At 40.3% G+C, this 22,000-nt stretch overlaps 2 protein-coding genes across 9 annotated transcripts in view; one reads left to right on the top strand and one right to left on the bottom strand.

Annotated features, from left to right (window-relative positions):
- Positions 1-9,263, bottom strand: part of LOC111842544 (rho GTPase-activating protein 17-like) — a 37,571-nt gene extending 28,308 nt beyond the window's left edge. For all 4 annotated transcript variants that reach the window (XM_023809256.2, XM_023809259.2, XM_023809258.2 and 1 more), the window contains exon 1: positions 9,124-9,263. In XM_023809256.2, the coding sequence (XP_023665024.1) occupies positions 9,124-9,176 (53 nt within the window). In that variant the 5' untranslated portion in view covers positions 9,177-9,263. The remainder of the gene's footprint in view (positions 1-9,123) is intronic.
- lcmt1 (leucine carboxyl methyltransferase 1) lies at positions 9,164-17,618 on the top strand. Of its 5 annotated transcripts, none has more exons than XM_023809261.2 (13): positions 9,164-9,298; positions 10,672-10,815; positions 11,110-11,198; positions 11,473-11,564; positions 12,796-12,917; positions 13,086-13,162; positions 13,644-13,705; positions 13,894-13,996; positions 14,549-14,669; positions 14,750-14,851; positions 16,376-16,467; positions 16,674-16,771; positions 17,429-17,618. In XM_023809261.2, exons 2-13 carry the CDS (start codon positions 10,735-10,737, stop codon positions 17,449-17,451), a joined length of 1,062 nt encoding a protein of 353 aa, XP_023665029.2. In that variant the 5' UTR covers positions 9,164-9,298; positions 10,672-10,734; the 3' UTR covers positions 17,452-17,618. The 5 variants fall into 5 exon arrangements, with proteins under 5 accessions (XP_023665029.2, XP_023665032.2, XP_072568459.1 ...); XM_023809264.2 differs by having other exon boundaries at positions 10,672-10,819; XM_023809263.2 differs by having other exon boundaries at positions 9,168-9,298; positions 10,675-10,815.
- Positions 17,619-22,000: the final 4,382 nt, after the last annotated feature.

Raw genomic sequence — 22,000 nt, 5'->3', positions numbered from 1 at the left:
CCCCACATCATCAGCTGTTTCGAGTTGCTGTCATTAGTCCTTTGTATTCAAGTCTGCGTTTAAGTATGTTTCCCGAGTCTGGTCATTAACGTCATTTTGAGTTTGCTGCCCGTTCCGTTGTCCTGCTTGTCTTTTGATTAAACCCTTGCGTCCAGTCCCTGCTTCCCCGGTCCGTGCCCCGTCAATACGTGATAGGAACGCTAATGGTTACATAAATATTAGAAAATTGTTCACTTACTATTTGTATTGTAAGTACACGTTAACGTAAATTCAACGTACGAAAATTGTACATTTCTTGAAAGGTGTTACCTTCCACAGGCACAGAGGCTTGGCCCATTGAGCCACACACTGCCCCCCCCCCCTTCATAACCTTATCAAATCATGGCAGAATTAGCCTCGGGAAGAATAGGTATCTTGCCAAATTTCTGCATTAAACTTCATTGGAATCCAAATTAATATTTTAAGATAAGAGTGTGTAACAAATTCAGTAATCCCAATGACATTTTGAACAAATTAATTCACCCTCTAAATAAACAAATGTCCATCCATCTTCCATAAGAACAGGGGCACACTGAGTCTACAGCCTATCCCAAGATGCACAGGACACGAGGCAGGGGGCACACTGAGTCTACAGCCTATCCCAAGATGCACAGGACACGAGGCAGGGGGCACACAGGTTTGGATTCCAGTAATAACTAGACATATATACCAGATCTGTACATTTATGGAAGTAAGAAGAGTTGAACATCAATACAAATAGGTTGTTCGAGGTTGTTGATTCAAACATCAAGCAAAGGCCTACCTTGTCCAGAGCTGATCACTGTACAACAGGGGCCGACAGCTGCTTCCAATCAAACCAGCAATGCTACAACTGTAGTTACTGACTTTAGGAACTCAGGAAAGCCATACATCAACAAATGAGTTTAGTTGCAGAACAAAAAAAAAAAAACCTTCCAGAGCTGTGTGACAGATGTTGAGATGTACGAATGAGCACAAGTCCCTGAAAGGATTCATATGCAACTACAACCATGACTATGAACGCCAGCCAGGCCCCTTCCCCAAAGGAAAGGGGAATGACATGTTTGTCAATAGAATATGCAGGTAAAATAGTCAACAAATACAATAATCAACAATTCAATGATTTTTTAATGCATGAAAAAATTACCTCTTCAAACCACACATCAACATGTATTACTAAGTATACCAGTAAGAGAATATGTACCAGTTAACATAGCTAGCTCACATCCTATTTTTCTCCCAACTAACTATCACATGGCTGTCAGTGTAAATGCTAACATTATGGAGAGCTAGCTCACTGAGTATCGCAAGGCCGAAAGGGCACCTCAACTGTATGCGGACGTAAATCTCAATACTTAGGCCATTAAGGGACCATCACGGTCCTGTTAGCACTCTGCCTCGACTCTTGTCAAATTCCGAGAAAAGGGGATTTCCCAAAAACTTTTGCACAACTGCTGATACAGTAAGATGACATTTATGCGTCATTCAGGAACAATGAAATCCCACCCTATGGCAAAGATATTTCAGGCATAAACACACACCCTAAAAGGACTTTCAAAGACTTTATTAAAGAAACGGAAGAGGAATACAGAAAGCCACATATGTCAGATGTTTTTATTCTCAGCAGTAGGCTTAGGTGGTATTATGGTAATATTTTCTCTATACTACAGTATTTAGCAAACTTTATTGTGGGGACACCGCCCCGGGTCAGCACAAAGGCAACAAGGAAGCCTAAATTCTCACGAGCAATTTATATGCAAATATAAAAATACACATGTGCACTGTTTGTGTTTCATGGCTGTTCAGGCTCAGGTGATTTTTTTAATCTTTGTACTTTTATAATATAACAAAAACCTTATAACCAGAAACGCAGGAATGCGAACAGCTACTTTGGATGGCAGTGCTAAGTCTGACTGGTTATATTTCATTATTCATCAAACTGCTTTACAGTTTCTGAAAAGCATCCAGGAATATGCGCCCTAAAGCAATATAATAAATTTTAAGCAACGGCAAATTACTAAACCATAGCGATATCGCCAGCATTTTTAAGTGGAAAAAAATGCAGTACATATTCAACATACAGCATGCAGGATACACCGTCAGATTATCTGAATGAATTCATGCATTTTCTGTTAAATTATTCAGGGAATTAGGTAAGGAGTACCTAATTTCATTCAAGAAGAAAGCAGGTTGTAAAGATCTTCGGTCCTTAACAACTGCATGGTGCTCAATCTTAAAACACCACTTGGAAGCTGACATTGCATCTTATTAGGGGAATATGCAAAGATGTTCTATTACTGTAATGGCCTGCTGATGAATGAAGAAGTTCCTGTTTAATCAAAAGGGGCCAGCCTCAGGCCTCCCCATCATTTGTATGATCTGTGTCATAAATCAGCGGATAAATGTGCATCTCTCTCACACTGCAATGTTCATTCAACAGAGGTAGGCCTAAGAAATGAAGGACACTGGAAAAACATGCAGTGGTTGCAGTTAATTGGCTTGATGAAGAGATGGCAATTCCATTACTAGCCACCCAATGTTCCAATAGACCAAATTAGAATAGCAGGGAAGAGCACCATTATGACACAAACAGAGGACTAATGCATCGATTTGCAAGATATTTTTCCTTTATTTTCCTTTCCTCTGATCAGAGAAATTATATTAACCGTATCATTCTAGTCTATTTTTTCTTAGTTTTGTGTTGATATAAATGTGGACTTTATTATAATTATTAGATGCTTTTGTCCAAAGTGACAAACAAGAGAGGCAAATAGCACATTGCAAATATAAACAACATATGAAACAAATAAGGGGAAAATTTTTCAACCAATTCAGAGAAAGAAGCCCCAAAAGGTATATTGTACACAAGTGAAACAGTTACTGAATGTTTAAAAACAGCATGCATTAAAAAGGATTTTAACAAATAAATGCATATAGTCTCCCCTCCACAAAGAAGCAGGACAAATATACTGTTGCTAGGAAACAGAAAATAGCTAACTAGTCAGCGAGGACCAGGTCCGACTACAAACAGTCGTACGTCATCGCTACGTTGTTTAAATTCGTTTTAAAATTTATATGAAGTGATCAAGAATAAAAAGTCTTCCGTAAAATGGTGAAAATGAAGCAGGACGTTTCTATTTTATTTTGTATTGCGCTCAAAAAATGTGCTTGTTCCTCATGTCCAGACAAGTGCAGCGCACCGCAATTCTGATAGCAAGTACAAAAAAAGAAGCTATCAGACTTCATTTCAATGTGAAGTGCTGCTGAATTAAAACACAGACACTCTGTTTTAGCTTCCTTGTATGTGCACTTCACATTGTGCTGGTGTCTGGTAACAGACAGGATCAAATAAAACACCATGAATCTGCTGGGGTTACTGTATAATGCATTTTCCACCACTGTGCTCAGCTACGATGTACTGAGTGGATAAAACATAAAAACAAAATTCACACGCAGCATTCTTTAGGCTTTTCAGACTGAGTCCACCTGGCACAGTCATGCCAAGGCTGTAAATGAAAGGCATTACAAAATAAACAGGAAGGATAAAGTAGCTCTCTTAATGAGAATATACTTTTCAGTTGGACTTACATATACTATGCAGAATCATCATCTTGGGCTGCTAATTCTCTGGTGTTTAAATGTATTACTCTAGGATGATGGCAAACTTATAACATTATACGTTTGATCAAACAAGGAGGTCTAGGACAATTTCAGCATTGGACACACATATTGATACACAAAAAAACCTCAGAGCTTGGTACCAATGATTGCATCAGCATAGCTTTTCATGAACATAGACAAGTCACCAAAAGTAATGTATTAATTTACATGGTAGAAATACATAAGATTTCATCAATGTTATTGATGTGATCAAATGGACATAGGACCTGCCCTATAACAGCCAAACTGACAGCTCAATCAAAACGACGGATTCATGTAAGAGCTGCCCTTTCCAAAGAAGGCTGGGCAAGGAGACGGTTCAAGATGCGACAGCGGGCAGAGGCAACGGCTGAGAGAGAGGGGAAGAGACAGACAAACGGCTCCTCTTTTCGTTTGCCGAGAAGCTAAACATATCAAAACCCGAGAACACAACACTGTCCATTCAGTGCCCAGGCTGCGCTGCCCTGCTGAACAAAAGTGATTTCAGAAAGATAAATAGACAGACAGAGAAGGGGGGACAGCGGTCATTTCGAGTGGCAAGCTAGAACAAACGGGGCCAGGGAGTCTGTGAGCAAACCCAGCCAGAGAGAAAGGAGTGCCGAGGATTCCGGAACTGTCACGGCAGCGGCGGCGGCGGCACAAAGCGGCCCATGGAGACATTGTGTCTTAATCGGCGGGGCTCAGCGGCAGGAGCTTCCACAGAGTGAGCTGGGGAGGGCCGGGCAGCCCCGTGCAGCTGGTCCCTACAGCGGGTGTCATTGTTGCGGAAAACGCAAACTAAGGGACATAAAAGGTTACTGTGTGTTTCAGCTGCAGGGCAACAAAGGAAACACACGGGCTTATCAAACAAAACATCAGTAATTACTAATAATACAATGATTTGATTGTTGTTTACATACAGCATCTAATCAGATTTTCTCTTTAAATTTGTTCTCACAGTGTAGCAGAAAAAATACAACAAGAAAACACAGGTTAAGTGAAAATGATTTTGCACTGAAATCTGACAGGTTTCAGTTCCATAGCACATTCAGCAGAACGCACCAAGAGAAATGAGCAATATTGGTAACTTCCCCATTAAGGCACAAGGAGCCCTACATGACAGTGTCAGTTTTACATAGTTTTGCTGCCCCTTTAATAACGATGGTACACAGGTTAGACAGAAGGTACGCACCACATCATTCAATTATGTTCTTATGTTCTTATTAGATTTCAGGACAGTGCTGGGAAAATGGTTGTGAATTCATTTAGTAGTAAGAACATGTAACCTGACTCCTATTAAAGGCAGACTGGTATGGCCTAAGAAAGGGCTTCCTTAAGTGATCAAAGGGAGAAGCCGTGAGGTCTGGGGGCTGTTCTGGAAGGTGCTGCTCTTTAACAGTAGGGAACACGTATGGCCATACGTTCAGGTGGGGAGGGGGACTTTAATTAAATCATTAGCTGGTTTTTAGCATTACTGATAGTGATAGGTACTGCAGAGCTCCCTAAATAAAGAGAAAACAGTTCATGACAACCTTCGGATCAGATCAAGTCATGTTCAGGGCAAGTCAAGATGCCACAATCCCTCATTTTCATCACTCATGGATTTTTTTATATGGATCTGTGACCAAATAAGAAGTCGTCAGATGGTAATCATTTAAAAAAAAAAAAAGTGGTTCGTAAATGACGTTTATTTTTTTCCCCTGTAAATAACTCTGAAAGTCAATGAAAAACACATCAGCAGCATCTCAGTATTACAGTAAATTGCAAAATATATCCTAAGTATGAATTAACGATTAAAAAGGCATTTTGTGGCTGAGTTTATTACAAGACACCCAGGACTTGTTAATTCAAGAAAAGTTAAGATGTTTCATTTTAACTTCATTTTTTTAATCTTGTTCTGTTTGTTTTCTGCAATTTCGGCAGTAACGCCAGAAGTAATAACAGGAGTTGAGTATTAAGAACTACAACTAAATAATAAGTCTGGCACCAATATTAGGTGTTAAAACATGCGATGGGGACAATTTCTACTTCATAAACACACTTGAATTAAACATGTAATTGAAGACATATCTACGATCTTCTCTGTGAATGCTGGATTATAATACAAAAACATTCTAAAACTCATTTGAATCCATTCTCCTGCGGCAGCTACAAATATCAGTCATGAAAAAGACAATACAGTCCCAAGATTATTGCTCTTACATGTATTAATCCATAACAACAATACTGTTTAAAAAGTTATAAACATTCTATAGCAGATCACTGATCTACAAACATACCAAACTATTACACCTCTTTATACATGTTGTCCATGTCCCTGATTTCCTAAAATATCTACTCAAGCTAACATAAAACCCAAAACAGATATTCATTGTGCAAAGAGATTAGTAAGTTCAAAATTCCAGAACTATATGCGGTATATATAAAACAGTTCATTAACCAAATAAAAAACATGATATGCGCGATAGCCAGACATGTACCCTCCTGTTAAAGAGCGGCACTTTCCAGAACAGGCCGGCATGGACAGCACGAGCCACCAACATCAAGAAATCAGATCAATCTGTCCTTGGAAATGTGACCTCATTCCCTAGTGCAGTTTCCTGTTTTGCGAGCAAAATGAGTGGTGATTTCCTCTGAGTAGCACAAGCCCTGACCAAGTGACCGGCACAATTGCAGGAACCCAGAGGCTCGCGGCAATTCACTCCCACCCCCCACACCCCACCCCCCAACCTCAGGGCAAATCAGGTCTGCTTTCTGCATTACTGCGCCTGCTTTTCAAAGTCTGCACTTTTACCAAGTAGAGCCAGGAAGAGAGGAAAATTCTGCAAGTTCTAGGAACTGGAGAACACTTAAATACAACAGTAAAACAGGATATGAAAGGAACAGGAGTGTTCCTATTAACGTGTCATTATTCAAATTACAACTATCACCAATCATTAAGAATATAAATTATAATGGCATTTAGACGTCTCTGAGAATTAGTGCTGTATCATTTTCATTTCCCTTTATACTATCATAATGCCAGCTAAGTGCAACTACTCCAGAAAATTTACTGATGTTCCTCTTTCTTTTTGCTACCAAAGATGATAACTGCGTCTACAGACATTTCCCATATTAATGCACCACATGCCTTTTATTGAGTAGTTTCTCATAGGGGGAACTGATCCTTTGAGGATGGCCCAAAAATTTAGTGTAAAATTGTAGAATTAAAATGTATCATGCAATGACAAAGCTCCAAAAACAAGGACAGTGGTTTTATTTGTGGTGACACAAAATCACAATTTTATACTGTTTGCAGCATGCTTTACAGTGAAAAAAATATAAATTGTCAAAGCAAAAATGATAAAAATATGATAGAATTCATCTGTGCCCTTTTGTGCAGGACACATTTATAATATGACAATTTTCCCCTTACTGCTAAATGGTCCTCATTTCAATGGATTATATCATATTCAAAAGTTTCACCAACAGTTTCTGTGTAAATGTATTTCATAATGATACAAATTACGTACAGTGAAAATTTAAGCGAAACTGACACTGAAACCCTTCGAGTTCTTCGTCTGAAATCTGTATGATCCATCTACTCAACTGCACGTGCTCCTTCCCCTATCTTTAAAGAACAATCAGTTTGCTTGGGTCAGACATGCGGAAGTTATCCCATCCACACCTTGAAAAATGCAAGGGGAATTTACTTATGCAAACTGTAAAGTAGTACGGAGATCTGATCAAACAATATCATACTGTGGAGCCTAGGGAGTTGGGGGGGGTGCACCGTCCACCCAATGTTTCCATTCACATCACGCAGTGAAGAGGTGCTGTTGCCTACCATCCTCCACCGTCGGCTTCCGTCCCACTACACCCACCAAAACCACATCAGGGCCTGTACAATGTGCCCCCAAGATTCAACAGTGGCCAAGCTTCAATTAAACCAAAGAGTCTTGGTATAAACAACACAATGAGGCAAAGGTGACGCACTGCTGTTTTAATTCCTTCCACCAACTATCCGCAACATGTCATCGGTGTTTTTGGTTTAAGGCTGAGGGGAAAATGGGGATTAAGGGGGACACTGGAAATGAAGAATCCAGATGTTCTCACTGAGCACGGCCATCTAGTCCTTTCCTTTGGGCGCCGCATCCAAGTAAAACTAGACTACACAGATCTCATAATCCAGCAAATGGCTCCCCACTCATCTGCAGGACCACCCACCTCTCCCCCCCCCATACATTTGTGCAAAGGCAAAGGCTCTGGAAAGAGGGGGAAAATGAAATACTAGCTGACATCCATATTTTCTCAAGATGCCCCAGCTTTGTAAAACAGACAGGCAAACGCTATACAAAACTGCTTCGTGCAAAATGCATTGACTCAGGTGAACCATCCAAAAGCAAGTCTTTACATGCATTTACCATTAAGGTTGCGCAATGCTAACAGAAGGAAATATCGAACGTCCAAATCTAAACTGCATGCTGTCAAAAAGAAAGAACAACGAAGAACTGCACAAGGAAATGTGGACAAAGAAGAACTATGATTTACGTTATTAGCCTTAGGGGAGACTTTATCGAGGTCTCGCTGTTAATTATTGTGCCAACAATGCACTACTGTGCGTTTTAACGTGTTTAGTATAGTTTTGAGATATTGATTTGATTAGATCTGCATGCAGTCGTCGGCTAGTAACACTTTCTGCTCATGTGATGGAAAGATTCGTGCAATAACTTTTGCCCAGAACATCTTGTGTAATTTTGCATAAGGCATTCCTCTTTTATTCTAAATGGACCCGTAAATGAAGCCCACTTATTAGGAAACTACATAGTTAAAATCGTATTCATACTATTATTTTCATTACCAGTACTCCCCTGAAGACGTACATGCCTTTCTGATGTAAAAAGAGTAAGGTCTTGCAGTGTGACCGCCAAAGTCCATCAATTCGTGATATTCATTAATAAAGACCTGAATTCAATAACGACCTTCTAACCGGAACATAATTATAGGTTTTCATTAGCCATAACACACTAGAGTAAATTCTGAGATTACGAATTTATGCTTCTGCACTAACTAAAAACATTGCCAAAATCAATCAATCAATCAATCAGTGCTGATTAAACGTTTAAGTATTCCTGCCATGACATTAATAAAAGACACCCCCTACACACAGCTCGCATCAACAGCTGTCAAGCCGAACCAGGTATAACCATAATACTTTACAACGAATCGATCCGAGCATTATATCGTAAAACATACACGCTTCAGACATCCCAGCGGGTACGCGTTCATACAAAGGATTTATTTTATTTATCAAAACAATACTACCGCTACGCTACTCTGATCAGCCACTTAAAAGGAAGTGGTTCAAAACCAAGTTATTATCAATTCTTCTCGAAAACACAACGAGATATAAAACTGAAGTAGAGCAAGTCTGTCGTTCCCTACCCCCTTCGCCATAAGCAAACTCATAAAACAATTCATACTCGCCTGCCAACAGTTTGGTTAGCGAGCTGTTTCATGCGATTAAACTGCTTCTTCATCTTCTCTCGCTGTCCCGATGCGTCCTCTTCTTACTCTTCAGATCCCTGCTCCCCGCGTCCCTCATCAGTTGCAACAGTTGACCCTCGTATCTGCGTAACTTGTCCGATCGCTGCCTACACAGGTAGGTTAGCTGGTTTTGTTATATCCCCGAGTTCACTAACCAGCCCCGAGAAGCTAAATGTGCCGTCCTTTGTCTTTAATGCCGCTGGAACCGCAGCTCTTTTTGTACTTTTACGGTAAAACGAGTTCGCGTCCCTGCCTTCTTCTTGCCTTGCAGTTTCGCTTTGGATCGCCAGTTAACTTCTGCATATAACGACAGTGTGCCGTATAAATAAACTACAGCCCTAAACCCTCCACCAAGTGTCGATACCGTTAGCGGTTAAATAGCAGGAAGTACAAGCACTGTGCACTTCCCTAAACTAATATGCAGAGAGGCCATTCTCAGCTTTGCTTACAATCTAAGTAGCCTAAATGCAATGCTCGCATTACAAAGAGTTTGTGAAGTACAGTACGAGCTGTTTGCTTTGACGGCTCAATCAATTGCTCGAGTTTTTGTAACTGAAACCACAAAAAGGATAAAACTGCAAATACCTTATTGAGAAGTAATGTTTGTTTATTTACCCAATCAGCGTTAATTTCACTATACCTACTATAATATATAGCCTCGATATGTAGAAGTCTATCTCCCTACAACAGGCGACAGACACATTTTCAGCTGGAATGTCTGCTTGGTTATTTTCTGATGATTACTATTCCAGTAAATACATAGTCATGAGGAAAATTAATTATGAAAGCAACAACAATAAGTGTATAACAAACCCAAAAAAGTGAATATAGTTCTTTTCTTTTTAGTCACGCTCCATGTATTTTAAAACTGAGATTGCCACAATTACAGACTAAATTTAATATGATTCATTTCAGCAACTTTGCTAGAGGCTAGAACCTTAGTCGCCTGCGTGAAAGGCGGCGTTTAATCACGTCAATAAAATGTCAAATTCCATAGTGTCACCACACCTACAACTTTGCACAGTTATCACGGCAAAGGGGATTTACTGGGAAATGGTACTAAGTTCACTTTCATCTCATTGGTTTGGCAAACATGCAGATTCTCATCCTACGTTCAACACAAATACAAAAACTACGCTGAAGAGAATTTATGGCAGGACTATATATATAATGTATGCATACAGTATACTCTTGCTGATTATATATTTGTATGTATGTATATGCATATTCTGTGGGTTAACAAGTAGAATATTTAGAATAGAACTCAAATCCCAGGGCGTGCACATACATTTTAACTTTTCCCTTACTAGAAGTTCATTTGGATGAAAACGTTAGCTAAAATGAATAATTGTACTGAAATTGAAACAATCACTTAAATCAGATATCCGAAAATAATGCATTCCAAAATTGCCTTTAAATGATCAAAGTTAATACCATATTACGTGGTAGTACTGTCATTTTTTTGTGTCATCCAAACCTAACCCTCAGCAGCGACGTGCGGCTTAACGAGCTCGGGTCGGTGAAGGACTGCTGAGGATTGTATTGACGACAATGCTGGCGACACTTCCTGTTTCGTGGGAATACTTGACAGCCAATGGGGTGCATCGTTGTCAGAAAATACCGGAAGCGGAAGTTGGTAAACCTAGTAGCTACAGTATCATATGTTACAAGTGTAATGTTATTCGTTGCTAATGTGAAATGTGATTTTGAATGAGAACTTGTTTTATATCATATAGATATAATTAGTTTATTCCGTGAAACTTAATTAAAATAATGAAAAAATAAAGTCGAACATTTGACCAATAACTGAGTATTTTTTCCTTATTCAACTGGGACGTAACCTAGATTATTAACCTGGTTACATATGCCATATCTCTACCGGTATAGCAGTTTTTTGTAAACAACGTTTTGTGTCTTATGTAAAAGACGATGGCAGCCCGACAGCCTTTTACAGACTCTGATACTGCCGACGAAGCAGTGAGAGCGACTTGTGACGATGCATCAATTTGTAAAAGGTAGTTAGTTAGCTGTATTCTTTATTATTTTTTTCCTGTGGTCTAGGCAACTAATTGCCTGCGAATTTACGAATCTGTAAACATACATAACAGCAGTTCTTCTAAGTTAGTTAGATTTTATCACAAACGAAAGGCAATGTGTGATGTAATTTTCCAACACAATGTAAATGCATTGGGAACCATAGTTATTTAACTTTTTTGTCTGAATAAAATACCGTCGATATCGTCAGTAGTTTTTGCACAGTATGGTAATAAGTATTTTTTTCACTTACAGGTTTGCCACCAGTAAAGGTTATTGGAAGGACCCATATATCCAGTACTTTGTCAGGCAGATCGGTGAACGAAAGGCTCCGGAAATCAACAGAGGCAAGTTTTTACTATATCAATACTCCAGAAACCATCCCATACTAGAGCAGCCGTTACAGAACTGTGGAATTAAATAAAATGTACCCAAACTGAGGTCTCAGAGGACCATGTGCATTTTACAGATTACATCTTTTTCTAGTTGTTTTCCTGTTTTTGTTTTTGCCTTAATTTTATGTTTGCTTTGCTTTGCCAAGAAATAAATTACGCATTTACTTATTTTCTTATATTTGTCTGGGATTATTTCCATATTTATGTGGCTCTGTTTTCTCTGGAAAGCAATTTTAAAAGTATTTTGAGACTAACCAGTGTGCAGCTTTTGCCTTGATGCATACTAGGAGTTTATACTTTCACATGCACGAGGCATTGCTTGCATTGCATTGGTGGCTTAATGGTTAGGGACATGCACTTGTAATCAAAAAGTTGCTGGTTTGAATCCCTGGCCTGCACGATACGACTGAGTTACCCTGAGCAAGGTACTGCCCCCAAGCACTGCTCCCTGGGTGCTGAATTAGCTGCCTCTGCTATGTCATGATGTGACACATGGGTTAAATGCAGAGGACACATTTCGTTGTTGTATGTCAACAATGACATCTAATCACTTCCTCTAAATGCAGAGGCCCTGTCCTGCAAGCTATGTTCCATCTTTAATAGGAAACGTATTTAATTTGAAATTTAACCAAGTACATTGCAGTGCAACATACTGCAAAGTAGCAGATGTCTAGCTAAGTCATAAATAAAATTTAAAATTGTATGCTTATTATTTTTCAGGGTACATTTAGTTGTAGTCAAATTAGTTACAATGTTTGTAGTCATATACTCACTCTATTAACTTGAAATTCATCTCCCATGCATTTCCCTGCATACCACAAATACTCTTTCTATGTGTGTAACAGTAGTTGAATTCTTTTCTACTGCTTCAATTCGTTTAAATTAACCAGCGATTAATTCTTTTGAGTTACGTGCTCTTAACCTGACAAAAGCAAACAACTAGCATCAATATAGCATACTATTAAAGGTAAAGGATAGAGGAAAACAATAATGACATAAGTACATTTATACATGATAAAGTGACAGTGACTCACTCACTGCATTCAACTGCCCTCTTGTGGTCACTTAGGAATTACTGCACATGTGAGGCCTTCTCACTGGAATTTTGCATTGCCTTAAATGCAGGATGATAATTCTTTAACTTCTGCCACTGGCCAGTGTTGAACATGCTTTACGTTTTCAGGATACTATGCTCGTGTGCAGGGGATGAATTTCCTCCTACATGCTTTTCTCAGGAAAACCGCGTGTGACTGTCAGGTTGTTAATTTTGGCGCTGGACTGGACACTACTTTTTGGCAGTTGAAGGTATGCATAGTTTTAAAAGTTGTTATTCATCTATAAAGAATAATACGTTTTCTGCAAATCAGAACATGTAATAAACTGAAAACCAAAGTAAATGTGCTAAAGTGGAATCAGTAACAATGTGTTCAGCAATATTTGGATTTTTACGATGTGTTGCTTTTCAATTAATAGGACGAAAGCCTCTTGCCTAAAAAGTATTTTGAGGTTGACTTTCCCATGGTTGTTGCAAGGAAGATACATAACATAAAGTAAGGAATTTATGGTTTTCCCTTTATTACACATAGTTCAAATGCATTTTTGACTGCAGGAACCAGTTAAAATTGTCTTAAATGTAACATTGTATACAGATATCAACAATTTAATTGAAAACATGAAATGTATTTCCTTAAATGGGTGTAAAAGTTGTGACCTTAGGGTTAATGCTTTTTTTCTTTGATGTAGATACAAAAATGTGCCTATTCAGTCATTTTAAAGAGACCACACCTATTTGTTTTTATGGACTATTTTACATGAACTCGTAAAACTTTGGAAAAGAGGTCAGTTGAGGGTGTGGGCATGGAAGTGTAGTGGGGAAAAGTTACAACAGCAAGACCATTAACAGTTCTGAACATAAGCCTGCATTGAACATTGCTTTGCTGTCCTTGTGTATTGTGATGAATGAAGATAGCCCTGTGTGTCAGAAAAATATGAGTGGTAACTTTTTCTTAATTTTTTTTTCATTTCTGCCAGGACTAAACCTCCTTTGTCCAAACCTATAATTGAAACCCACTCCACAGATACCCTTTTAATTGGTAAGAAGAAGCCATAACTGGTAGCATTTTGGCCTTAGCTACACTAAGGCAAATGACATTGTGTGGTATTAACTTTTAATGTCTCCTTTTTCAACATTCTCCACAGTTTTATTTCTATAATGTCTCCAAAAAATTGTGTCCTTGTATTTTAAACATTTCCCAGTTATTCTGTGGTATGTGTATTGCAGATGGCCACAGCCTGGACTCGGACAGATATTGTATTATCGGTGCGGATCTCAGAGACCTTGCAAGTGTCAATGACAAGCTTAAGAAGTTTCAGCTAAATCCTGAGTAAGTTGCTCTCATTGATCTGAACATTTTGGGTGTGGAACATTCATAAATGGCTCAGTGGGTAGCCTGTAGCCCCACACCACGGGTTGTGATGTGTACATTGACATTGGTTTCCCCCCCAACTGTTCAAAGGCATGTGGTTCATATCTCTAAATCACCTTTAAATTGTGTAGACATATGCCCTCTACTTCCTGAGACATACACTCAACAACCCTGGGTTGGACGGGTGGTTATGAAAAACATGTCCAGATGCCATATTCTGGCATTGTCTGCCTACACCTTGTAACTGTTGAAAGTTAACTGTAGAGCAGTAAAAATTAAGCTGTTTGTCTACACATGTAACACTGATGTTGACTCATCTGTCAGTTTTGACCATGGTTTCACAGCCCGAAAACATAGATGGCATTAGTTTCTTTCTGGGTTTGAAGGGCAAAAGGCAGTTGTTTCACTGTTTATGGTGTAAATACCTCCTGCTCTTCTGCCAGTTAGTCATGCATGTAACCTATGAAATGCTTAATGCTTTGTGGATATGCCTGGTTTCCCATCCCGCAGACTGCCTGCATTATTCCTGTCCGAGTGCGTGCTGGTATACATGAATCCTGAGCAGTCGTCTAAGCTGGTGCACTGGGCTTCAGACACCTTTCACACGGCCATGTTCATAAACTACGAGCAGGTAGGACCAGGCATCACTGGGACGGAGACGGTTGTGCTTGTGAATGATGTTTCACTTGGGCTCATGCCTGTACGCCGCAGGTGAACATGAACGACCGATTTGGGCAGGTGATGATTGAAAACCTGCAGAGACGCCACTGTAACTTAGCAGGAGTGGAAGCCTGCTGGTCCCTGGAGTCGCAGGTGTGTTACACTCGCTGGAATCTTAATGCTTTGGTGTCCGGGTCAACCACAAGAGTGTAGGACTTCCCCTCTTTTGTCAAACGATTACACGTGCCTGATGACTGTGTTGGTTGTGCAACAATTTCCCGCTAAGGCGTTGCATCTTTTCTTTGGATTAGCATATTTAGCCTAGTAAAAATGAGAACACCGAGGGCAGGGCGCAAAAGAGAAACATCAAAGCAACACAAATATGCACGCAGGAAGTATTCTGACTGTAGAAAATCAATGTCAACATGAAACAAAACAAAATCCCAGGCATTTCAGGTATTTTTAGGTCCCGAAAAAGAGGACAAGTCCAGAAAGAAAAGGACGCATGGTCACCTTAGTTTATAACCCATTTAAGGATAACAGGAATGATGAAGTTTAGGAAAGTAATTATTTACGTTGTAAAATTTCTTTGGAATAAAGAAATATGATGGGAATGAAACATTTGAGGATTCTAGTCGCTTTAAGTAATGGTCCTGCCGACAGTTGCGCTGTGGAGATTTACTACAAGAAAGAATCATCGTCAGGGTTTAACCTAGCAAAGGGGTTTAACAACATGTTAACAGAAACTGGCATTAAGGCCCTGTAACCACAGAAAAATCGAATCCAGCGAAGTTGCACCCAACAGTTCCCGCCAGACTCTCCTGTCAGCTGACCCTGTTAAAACCTTGAGGAGGAAGTCATTCCAGTCAGGGTCACTGGGCTCTTCCACTTCGGGTGACTGTAGGAGGCCTGTGATGAGTGTTATTGCTCTGCTTCCTACCAGCTCACTGCTGATAGTCCAAATGTGCAGCATTGCGTCAAGACTGATCTTGTTAAATGTTCTGGTTTCCTGTGTTTAGGTTGTAGCAGGGAGGCTGCCAATAATGGAGCATTAAGCAGCACAAAATAGAACGTTTTAGATTCAAATAGATATATCTAATGATATTATGGATGCTTAAGGTAAACTCTCGTATGATTTTATGAAGAAATAATTTAAATTAAGGCACCGTCAGTCTGTTCTGATATACACCAATGAGCCAAACATTATGACTAACCTACCCCATGTGATTTAAATGACATTGACTATCTTGTAAAAACAACAGATGGCAACAACATTTGGTACTTATGGGGTGTATGATCTATACTGAGCCTGAGCATGTTTGATCCCCAAAAGTCAGTTCTTTGGCTAGTGTGATCGCTCTGTACCGTGCTCAGGCATCTCAGGCCCAGACCTTGACATATACTGTTTTTACAAGATAGTTAATGTTATTCCTGTCAAAGGGTGGTCATAATATTTCGGCTCATCGATGTATACACTATATATGCATGTGAACTTTCCATATCTGATATTAAATAACATAAAATGTTATCATTGAGATTTCTTTGCCCTACATGCTGTGGCTTCTACCATTGAAACGTTATTTAGGTTTTCTTTGCAGCTTGAGCTTACTACTTGGAATAAACGTGTAGCTTCCTGTGAATAACTGAGACTCATGTGAAGTATGGCCTGTGTTGCAGAAGGAGCGCTTCCTGGCGGCGGGCTGGGAGGGTGCCGACGCTCTGGACATGATGACCGTGTACGGCATGCTGCCCCAGGAGGACGTGGCCAGGTTGGGCTCCGATGGGTAGATATAAGCAGCCTCAGCTGTGACGTGTCCTTTAGCTGAAGATGTATGAGTGCGGAGCGGGTCTTGCGGAGCGGGTCTCGCGGAGCGGGTCTTGCAGTCATCCCGGGAATGCACAGTAGCACAGGTCCATGCCTTGTTTACCTTTTCTGCATGTGTATCACCTGTGTGCTCTTTCCTGGTTTCTGCAGGATAGAGCGACTGGAATTTCTGGATGAGAAGGAACTGCTTCAGCAGCTCCTGCAGCACTACTGTATCTGCTGGGCCATCAAAGATAAACTTAAACTAGGTAAACTTTAATAAATGGGAGTGTGTGGTAATGGGATGGTCATGTCAGGATGAGCACTTTCGGTTACAGATGGCACCGATCCAGTACTGATTCATGTAGAGTATGCCACAAATCCAGTATCACATCAAAAAAAAATGTTGAATCGTATAACAGGAAGGCAGGGGAGTGAGAAACTGGTCGGATTTTCCATCAGATAGATCTGGCCTGAAAAATCACCTGTAGCTTGTAGCCGTAGCACGGCTAGTTGTTCAGCAGCACATGTGCGTCAGAGCTGTCAAGTCTGCTGTAGGAAAAATGAGCTCAAATAATTTGTCTCCATCAATATGTAGGGAAATTAATTATTAATATCTAATTATGCTCGAATGGTTTGTTTCTCCAATAAACAATATTATAGAAGTCCCAATTGTTCAGTTAATGGAAGATTTAGTTCAAGGATATGAGTGCAATTCATTAATTACAATATAACTACTGGGTTAGAACATTCCTCCTGTGGACGTAACTCTCACCAGGTCCATAGCAGTTCTATAGCGAAACTCATGGCTCGTGGCCCCAGAGACAGTTCCTTTAATTATATTCATGCTCTGATTTAGCCGGTCAGGGTTACTGCATTTGTGAGTCTGACATTTCGCATGAACCAGAATCTTCTCGTTTTTTCAGGCCTTTCACAGGTTGCATTTTAATGGACTGAAGAGCAGCCCTTTTTCAAAACCTGACAGTGCTTCGTTGTGCCAAACACCACAAAATTCAGAAGCCCTGGAAAGAAGGAATCCATTCTCACCTTCAGACTATTATTGTTTTGTTTAGGGACTTCTGGATCCAATAAATGATGCTGAAACTTCAACAAAAAGCTGATGTGTTTTTGTTGCATTCAACATGCACTCACTGATTGTCTAAGTTTTTTTAAATTTTTTTTAATGATTACTGTGTAACTGTGTAACTGTGTATTGAACAGGTCATTTTGATTATTCCTTCTCATATTCCCTGCAAAGTCAATGAAGAAGAACAGATAATTAATATTACTCTGTATTTTCTTTTAATTATTTTGATGTAATAACCTGGCATGGAACCTCATCCAGGCCTTTTTTTAATGGCCAAAAAGTGGATTTTTCTGTACACACACATGGTGAACCTTTTCCCTTTCAAATAAAATGTCAGACGAGCAAAATATACTAATTTAGGCAGATGTATGCAAAAAAAATCACACAACACAGCCAGATTTATAAATATCAATTTCTTTAGTTCAATTTGCATTTTTTCCCGAAGTTTAACTCAAAATGTTTGGGGTGGCAGAGGACAACTAAGAGATGCCAGAGCACAGTCAGCTCTGAGCTGAGCAGCAGCTTAGCTCTTAACGTCTTTCTCAAACAGGAACCATTATGATTTTTTTTCTGAGATCAAATGTTACTGCTACCTAGATTGTTTTTCACTGGAAACACACAAGTTCTGGCACAAAACTGCCCCACAGGCACGGTGGAGTGTACATAAAATTTGTATAAACTAAACACTAGCAAGCAAACAAAAAAAATTTCTATTAGCATTTTAACTCTGGAAATTAACCTATATATTCATTATAACGCTACAGTACTTAAGATGAGCATGGATATAAATGGCAAAGAAGGTGACAAAAAATGACACTGATGTATTCACCAAATGACCCCCATGATCCCCTCTCCCCGATCTAATCAAACATCCCCCCACACGCCCCAGCCTCTATCTCTAGCCCCCACACAGAAGGCTTGGGCGGGGTCTTGGAACTCGGTGAAGAGTGGAGTTGATCACCACCTGGTGGTGATTTGGATCAGACAGTTGGGGAAAATGCCGGACAGACCTGGTAAAGTCAAACATATGGTGAGGATGTGCCGGGAGTGTCTGGCAATGCCTCCTGTCCAGGAGATCTTATCTTACATTCTGGCAGAGACCGGAGACTCAACGGACAATGTTCCATGCCTCCTTTGCTGAGGTAGCTGTGCAGAGCTGTGGCTGTACAGTCGTTAGCAGTGATGTCCCAATCCAATATCAATGATCAGAATCGGGTATCAGCTACCACAGCCCAATCTAAAGCCAGATGTGTTTAATTTCCCGCATCTGCCTCATTTACCACAGTTTTGTGCATTGTAAGGTTCGGTCACACTGCAGTAAGCCTGACGAACATGGCTTGAAACTACAAACTATCAAGATGTCAGTCGTGGAAAATCTTTAAGCTGGGAACTCAAACTACCCTAAAGGCTACCAGCAATGTTTGCAATGCCATCAGTTTGACAGGAGGTAGCAACAGAGTGTTTAATACAACAATGTTATGGTGAGACACGATGGAGGAAGAGACAGTCCACGGTCTCAGACAAGACACATTTTTTATTAAGAAAACAGAACATCAAGGGTGAAACAAAACAAAGGGACCACGAGGGGTCAAAACCGAACAGGTAGGAATGCCAGGAACAACAATACCAAGGGTAGGTAGGAATACAGGGTATCTATAACTAAGAAGCACACAGCGACACAAGGAAACAGCCACAATAAACCACTTAGGAACAGAATAAGAGCAGGTACTTAAATACAGTATTAACAAGACTTGACACAGGACAGGTGAAAACCATAACCAAATCAACCACTAAGGGCACCGGTCAACAAGGAACAGATGGAGTAAATTACATTTAACATAAACTAGTAACTAGGAAACATTAACAAAGATGGCTATCAACACTAGGAGAAATCAAGGAACACTTGTAAAATAGAACATAGAAAAGGCACTGGCAGGGTAACCAAAAACAAGATATAACATGAGCATACAGACACCAGGGGATAAAATAAAACCAAAATACACTCACCTAAAGGATTATTAGGAACACCATACTAATACGGTGTTTGACCCCCTTTCGCCTTCAGAACTGCCTTAATTCTACGTAGCATTGATTCAACAAGGTGCTGAAAGCATTCTTTAGAAATGTTGGCCCATATTCATAGGATAGCATCTTGCAGTTGATGGAGATTTGTGGGATGCACATCCAGGGCACGAAGCTCCCGTTCCACCACATCCCAAAGATGCCCTATTGGGTTGAGATCTGGTGACTGTGGGGGCCATTGTAGTACAGTGAACTCATTGTCATGTTCAAGAAACCAATTTGAAATGATTCGAGCTTTGTGACATGGTGCATTATCCTGCTGGAAGTAGCCACCAGAGGATGGGTACATGGTGGTCATAAAGCGATGGACATGGTCAGAAACAATGCTCAGGTAGGCCGTGGCATTTAAACGATGCCCAATTGGCACTAAGGGGCCTAAAGTGTGCCAAGAAAACATCCCCCACACCATTACACCACCACCACCAGCCTGCACAGTGGTAACAAGGCATGATGGATCCATGTTCTCATTCTGTTTACGCCAAATTCTGACTCTACCATTTGAATGTCTCAACAGAAATCGAGACTCATCAGACCAGGCAACATTTTTCCAGTCTTCAACTGTCCAATTTTGGTGAGCTCGTGCAAATTGTAGCCTCTTTTTCCTATTTGTAGTGGAGATGAGTGGTACCCGGTGGGGTCTTCTGCTGTTGTAGCCCATCCGCCTCAAGGTTGTGCGTGTTGTGGCTTCACAAATGCTTTGCTGCATACCTCGGTTGTAACGAGTGGTTATTTCAGTCAAAGTTGCTCTTCTATCAGCTTGAATCAGTCGGCCCATTCTCCTCTGACCTCTACCATCAACAAGGCATTTTCACCCACAGGACTGCCGCATACTGGATGTTTTTCCCTTTGCACACCATTCTTTGTAAACCCTAGAAATGGTTGTGCGTGCAAATCCCAGTAACTGAGCAGATTGTGAAATACTCAGACCGGCCCGTCTGGCACCAACAACCATGCCACGCTCAAAATTGCTTAAATCACCTTTCTTTCCCATTCTGACATTCAGTTTGGACCACACCCCTAAATGCATTGAAGCAACTGCCATGTGATTGGTTGATTAGATAATTGCATTAATGAGAAATTGAACAGGTGTTCCTAATAATCCTTTAGGTGAGTGTATATCATAAAGGTGAGGTAGCCCTCAGGCCAGCCTCAAACTCATGACAAGAGGAATGTCAGCCTCAAGGACACACACTAGGGGAACACCAGCAGGAGCAGCTGAGATGAAAGGCGAGGTTGTCGTTTACCAGTCGATTTAAGTTCTAACTCTCACTTCAAACTCTGGGTGGTGACCAAAAAAATGAGATTGTGGATACAAGTGACAGAAATGAGCTTCCTTCACGGGGTGTCTGGGCTCAGCCTTAGAGATAGTGTGAGAGGGTCAGACATCTGGGAAGGGCTCAAAGTAGAGCTGCTGGTCCTCGACCTTGAAAGGAGACAGCTGAGGTAGTTCAGGCATCTATCTAGGATGCCTCCAAGATGCCTCCTTGGGGAGATGATTGGGGCATGTCTGGGGAGGGGGAGGTCTGGGCATCTCTGCTCAGACTGCTGCCTTCATGACCTGGAGCCAGAAAAACGGTGGAAGATGGATGGATGGAAGAATATAAGTAATATAAATGGCATTAAGATATTTAAGACATGGACATGCACAAATAATTAGTTAACCACGTGATTGGTGAGGAAAATTCTGCAAATCCGCATGTAAGCAGAATGTGGGTTTGACATTTCCAGTTGATCCATTCAGTAGTTCTATGAGTTGCAGAGTTGTGGTGTGAGTGAGGAGTAGGGATTAAAGGGGGGGGTGACATTTTATGAAATGCTTAAAAACGTAAAACAATGAAATACTGTTAATATATTTTGCACAGTTGTTTTTAAAGACCATTTACATTATGCAAAGGATTCCATGGCTGTGTACTGGGTAGGAGGTAGTAAATGGAGGGATGACCATAAACAATCTATAACCATAACAGAAGCACATGTAAAATTACTGCTCGGTCAGTTCCAAGTAGTAAAGTAGAGAGTAAAGGGCAGACAAACGAACTTGGGTGAGGGTGAAGACTGTCGCTACAGAACTGAACAATATTGTGATATTAGTCACCTTTGCACTGTTACTGTCCGAGTGATTTAAAACTGAGAACCTCCCCCCCCCCCCCCCCCCAAATTGTTTTTCTTTATTTTTTGTAATTACTTGTTTTGTTTTTGTGTTAAATGCATATATACCGATATCGCATTAAAAATTGTATCTCAAACCCTCTTCTCTATCCATTGCGGCTCTTTGTAATTCTTGGGTCAGACATTTAGGATATAATGGCTCTTTAATTTAAAAAGGTCG

The sequence above is a fragment of the Paramormyrops kingsleyae genome, chromosome 5 (assembly GCF_048594095.1).
Source record: "Paramormyrops kingsleyae isolate MSU_618 chromosome 5, PKINGS_0.4, whole genome shotgun sequence".
Classification (NCBI taxonomy): Eukaryota; Metazoa; Chordata; class Actinopteri; order Osteoglossiformes; family Mormyridae; genus Paramormyrops; species Paramormyrops kingsleyae.
Note: the sequence above shows the minus strand (reverse complement) of the source record. Positions and strands in the feature narration are given on the sequence as shown.

Coding starts and splice junctions, on each gene's coding strand:
- lcmt1 (XM_023809261.2), top strand. CDS start 10,735: ATGCTGGCGACACTTCCTGTTTCGTGGGAATACTTGACAGCCAATGGG. Junction 11,199..11,472: donor GATGCATCAATTTGTAAAAG/GTAGTTAGTTAG, acceptor TTTCACTTACAG/GTTTGCCACCAGTAAAGGTT. Junction 16,772..17,428: donor CAAAGATAAACTTAAACTAG/GTAAACTTTAAT, acceptor TCGTTTTTTCAG/GCCTTTCACAGGTTGCATTT.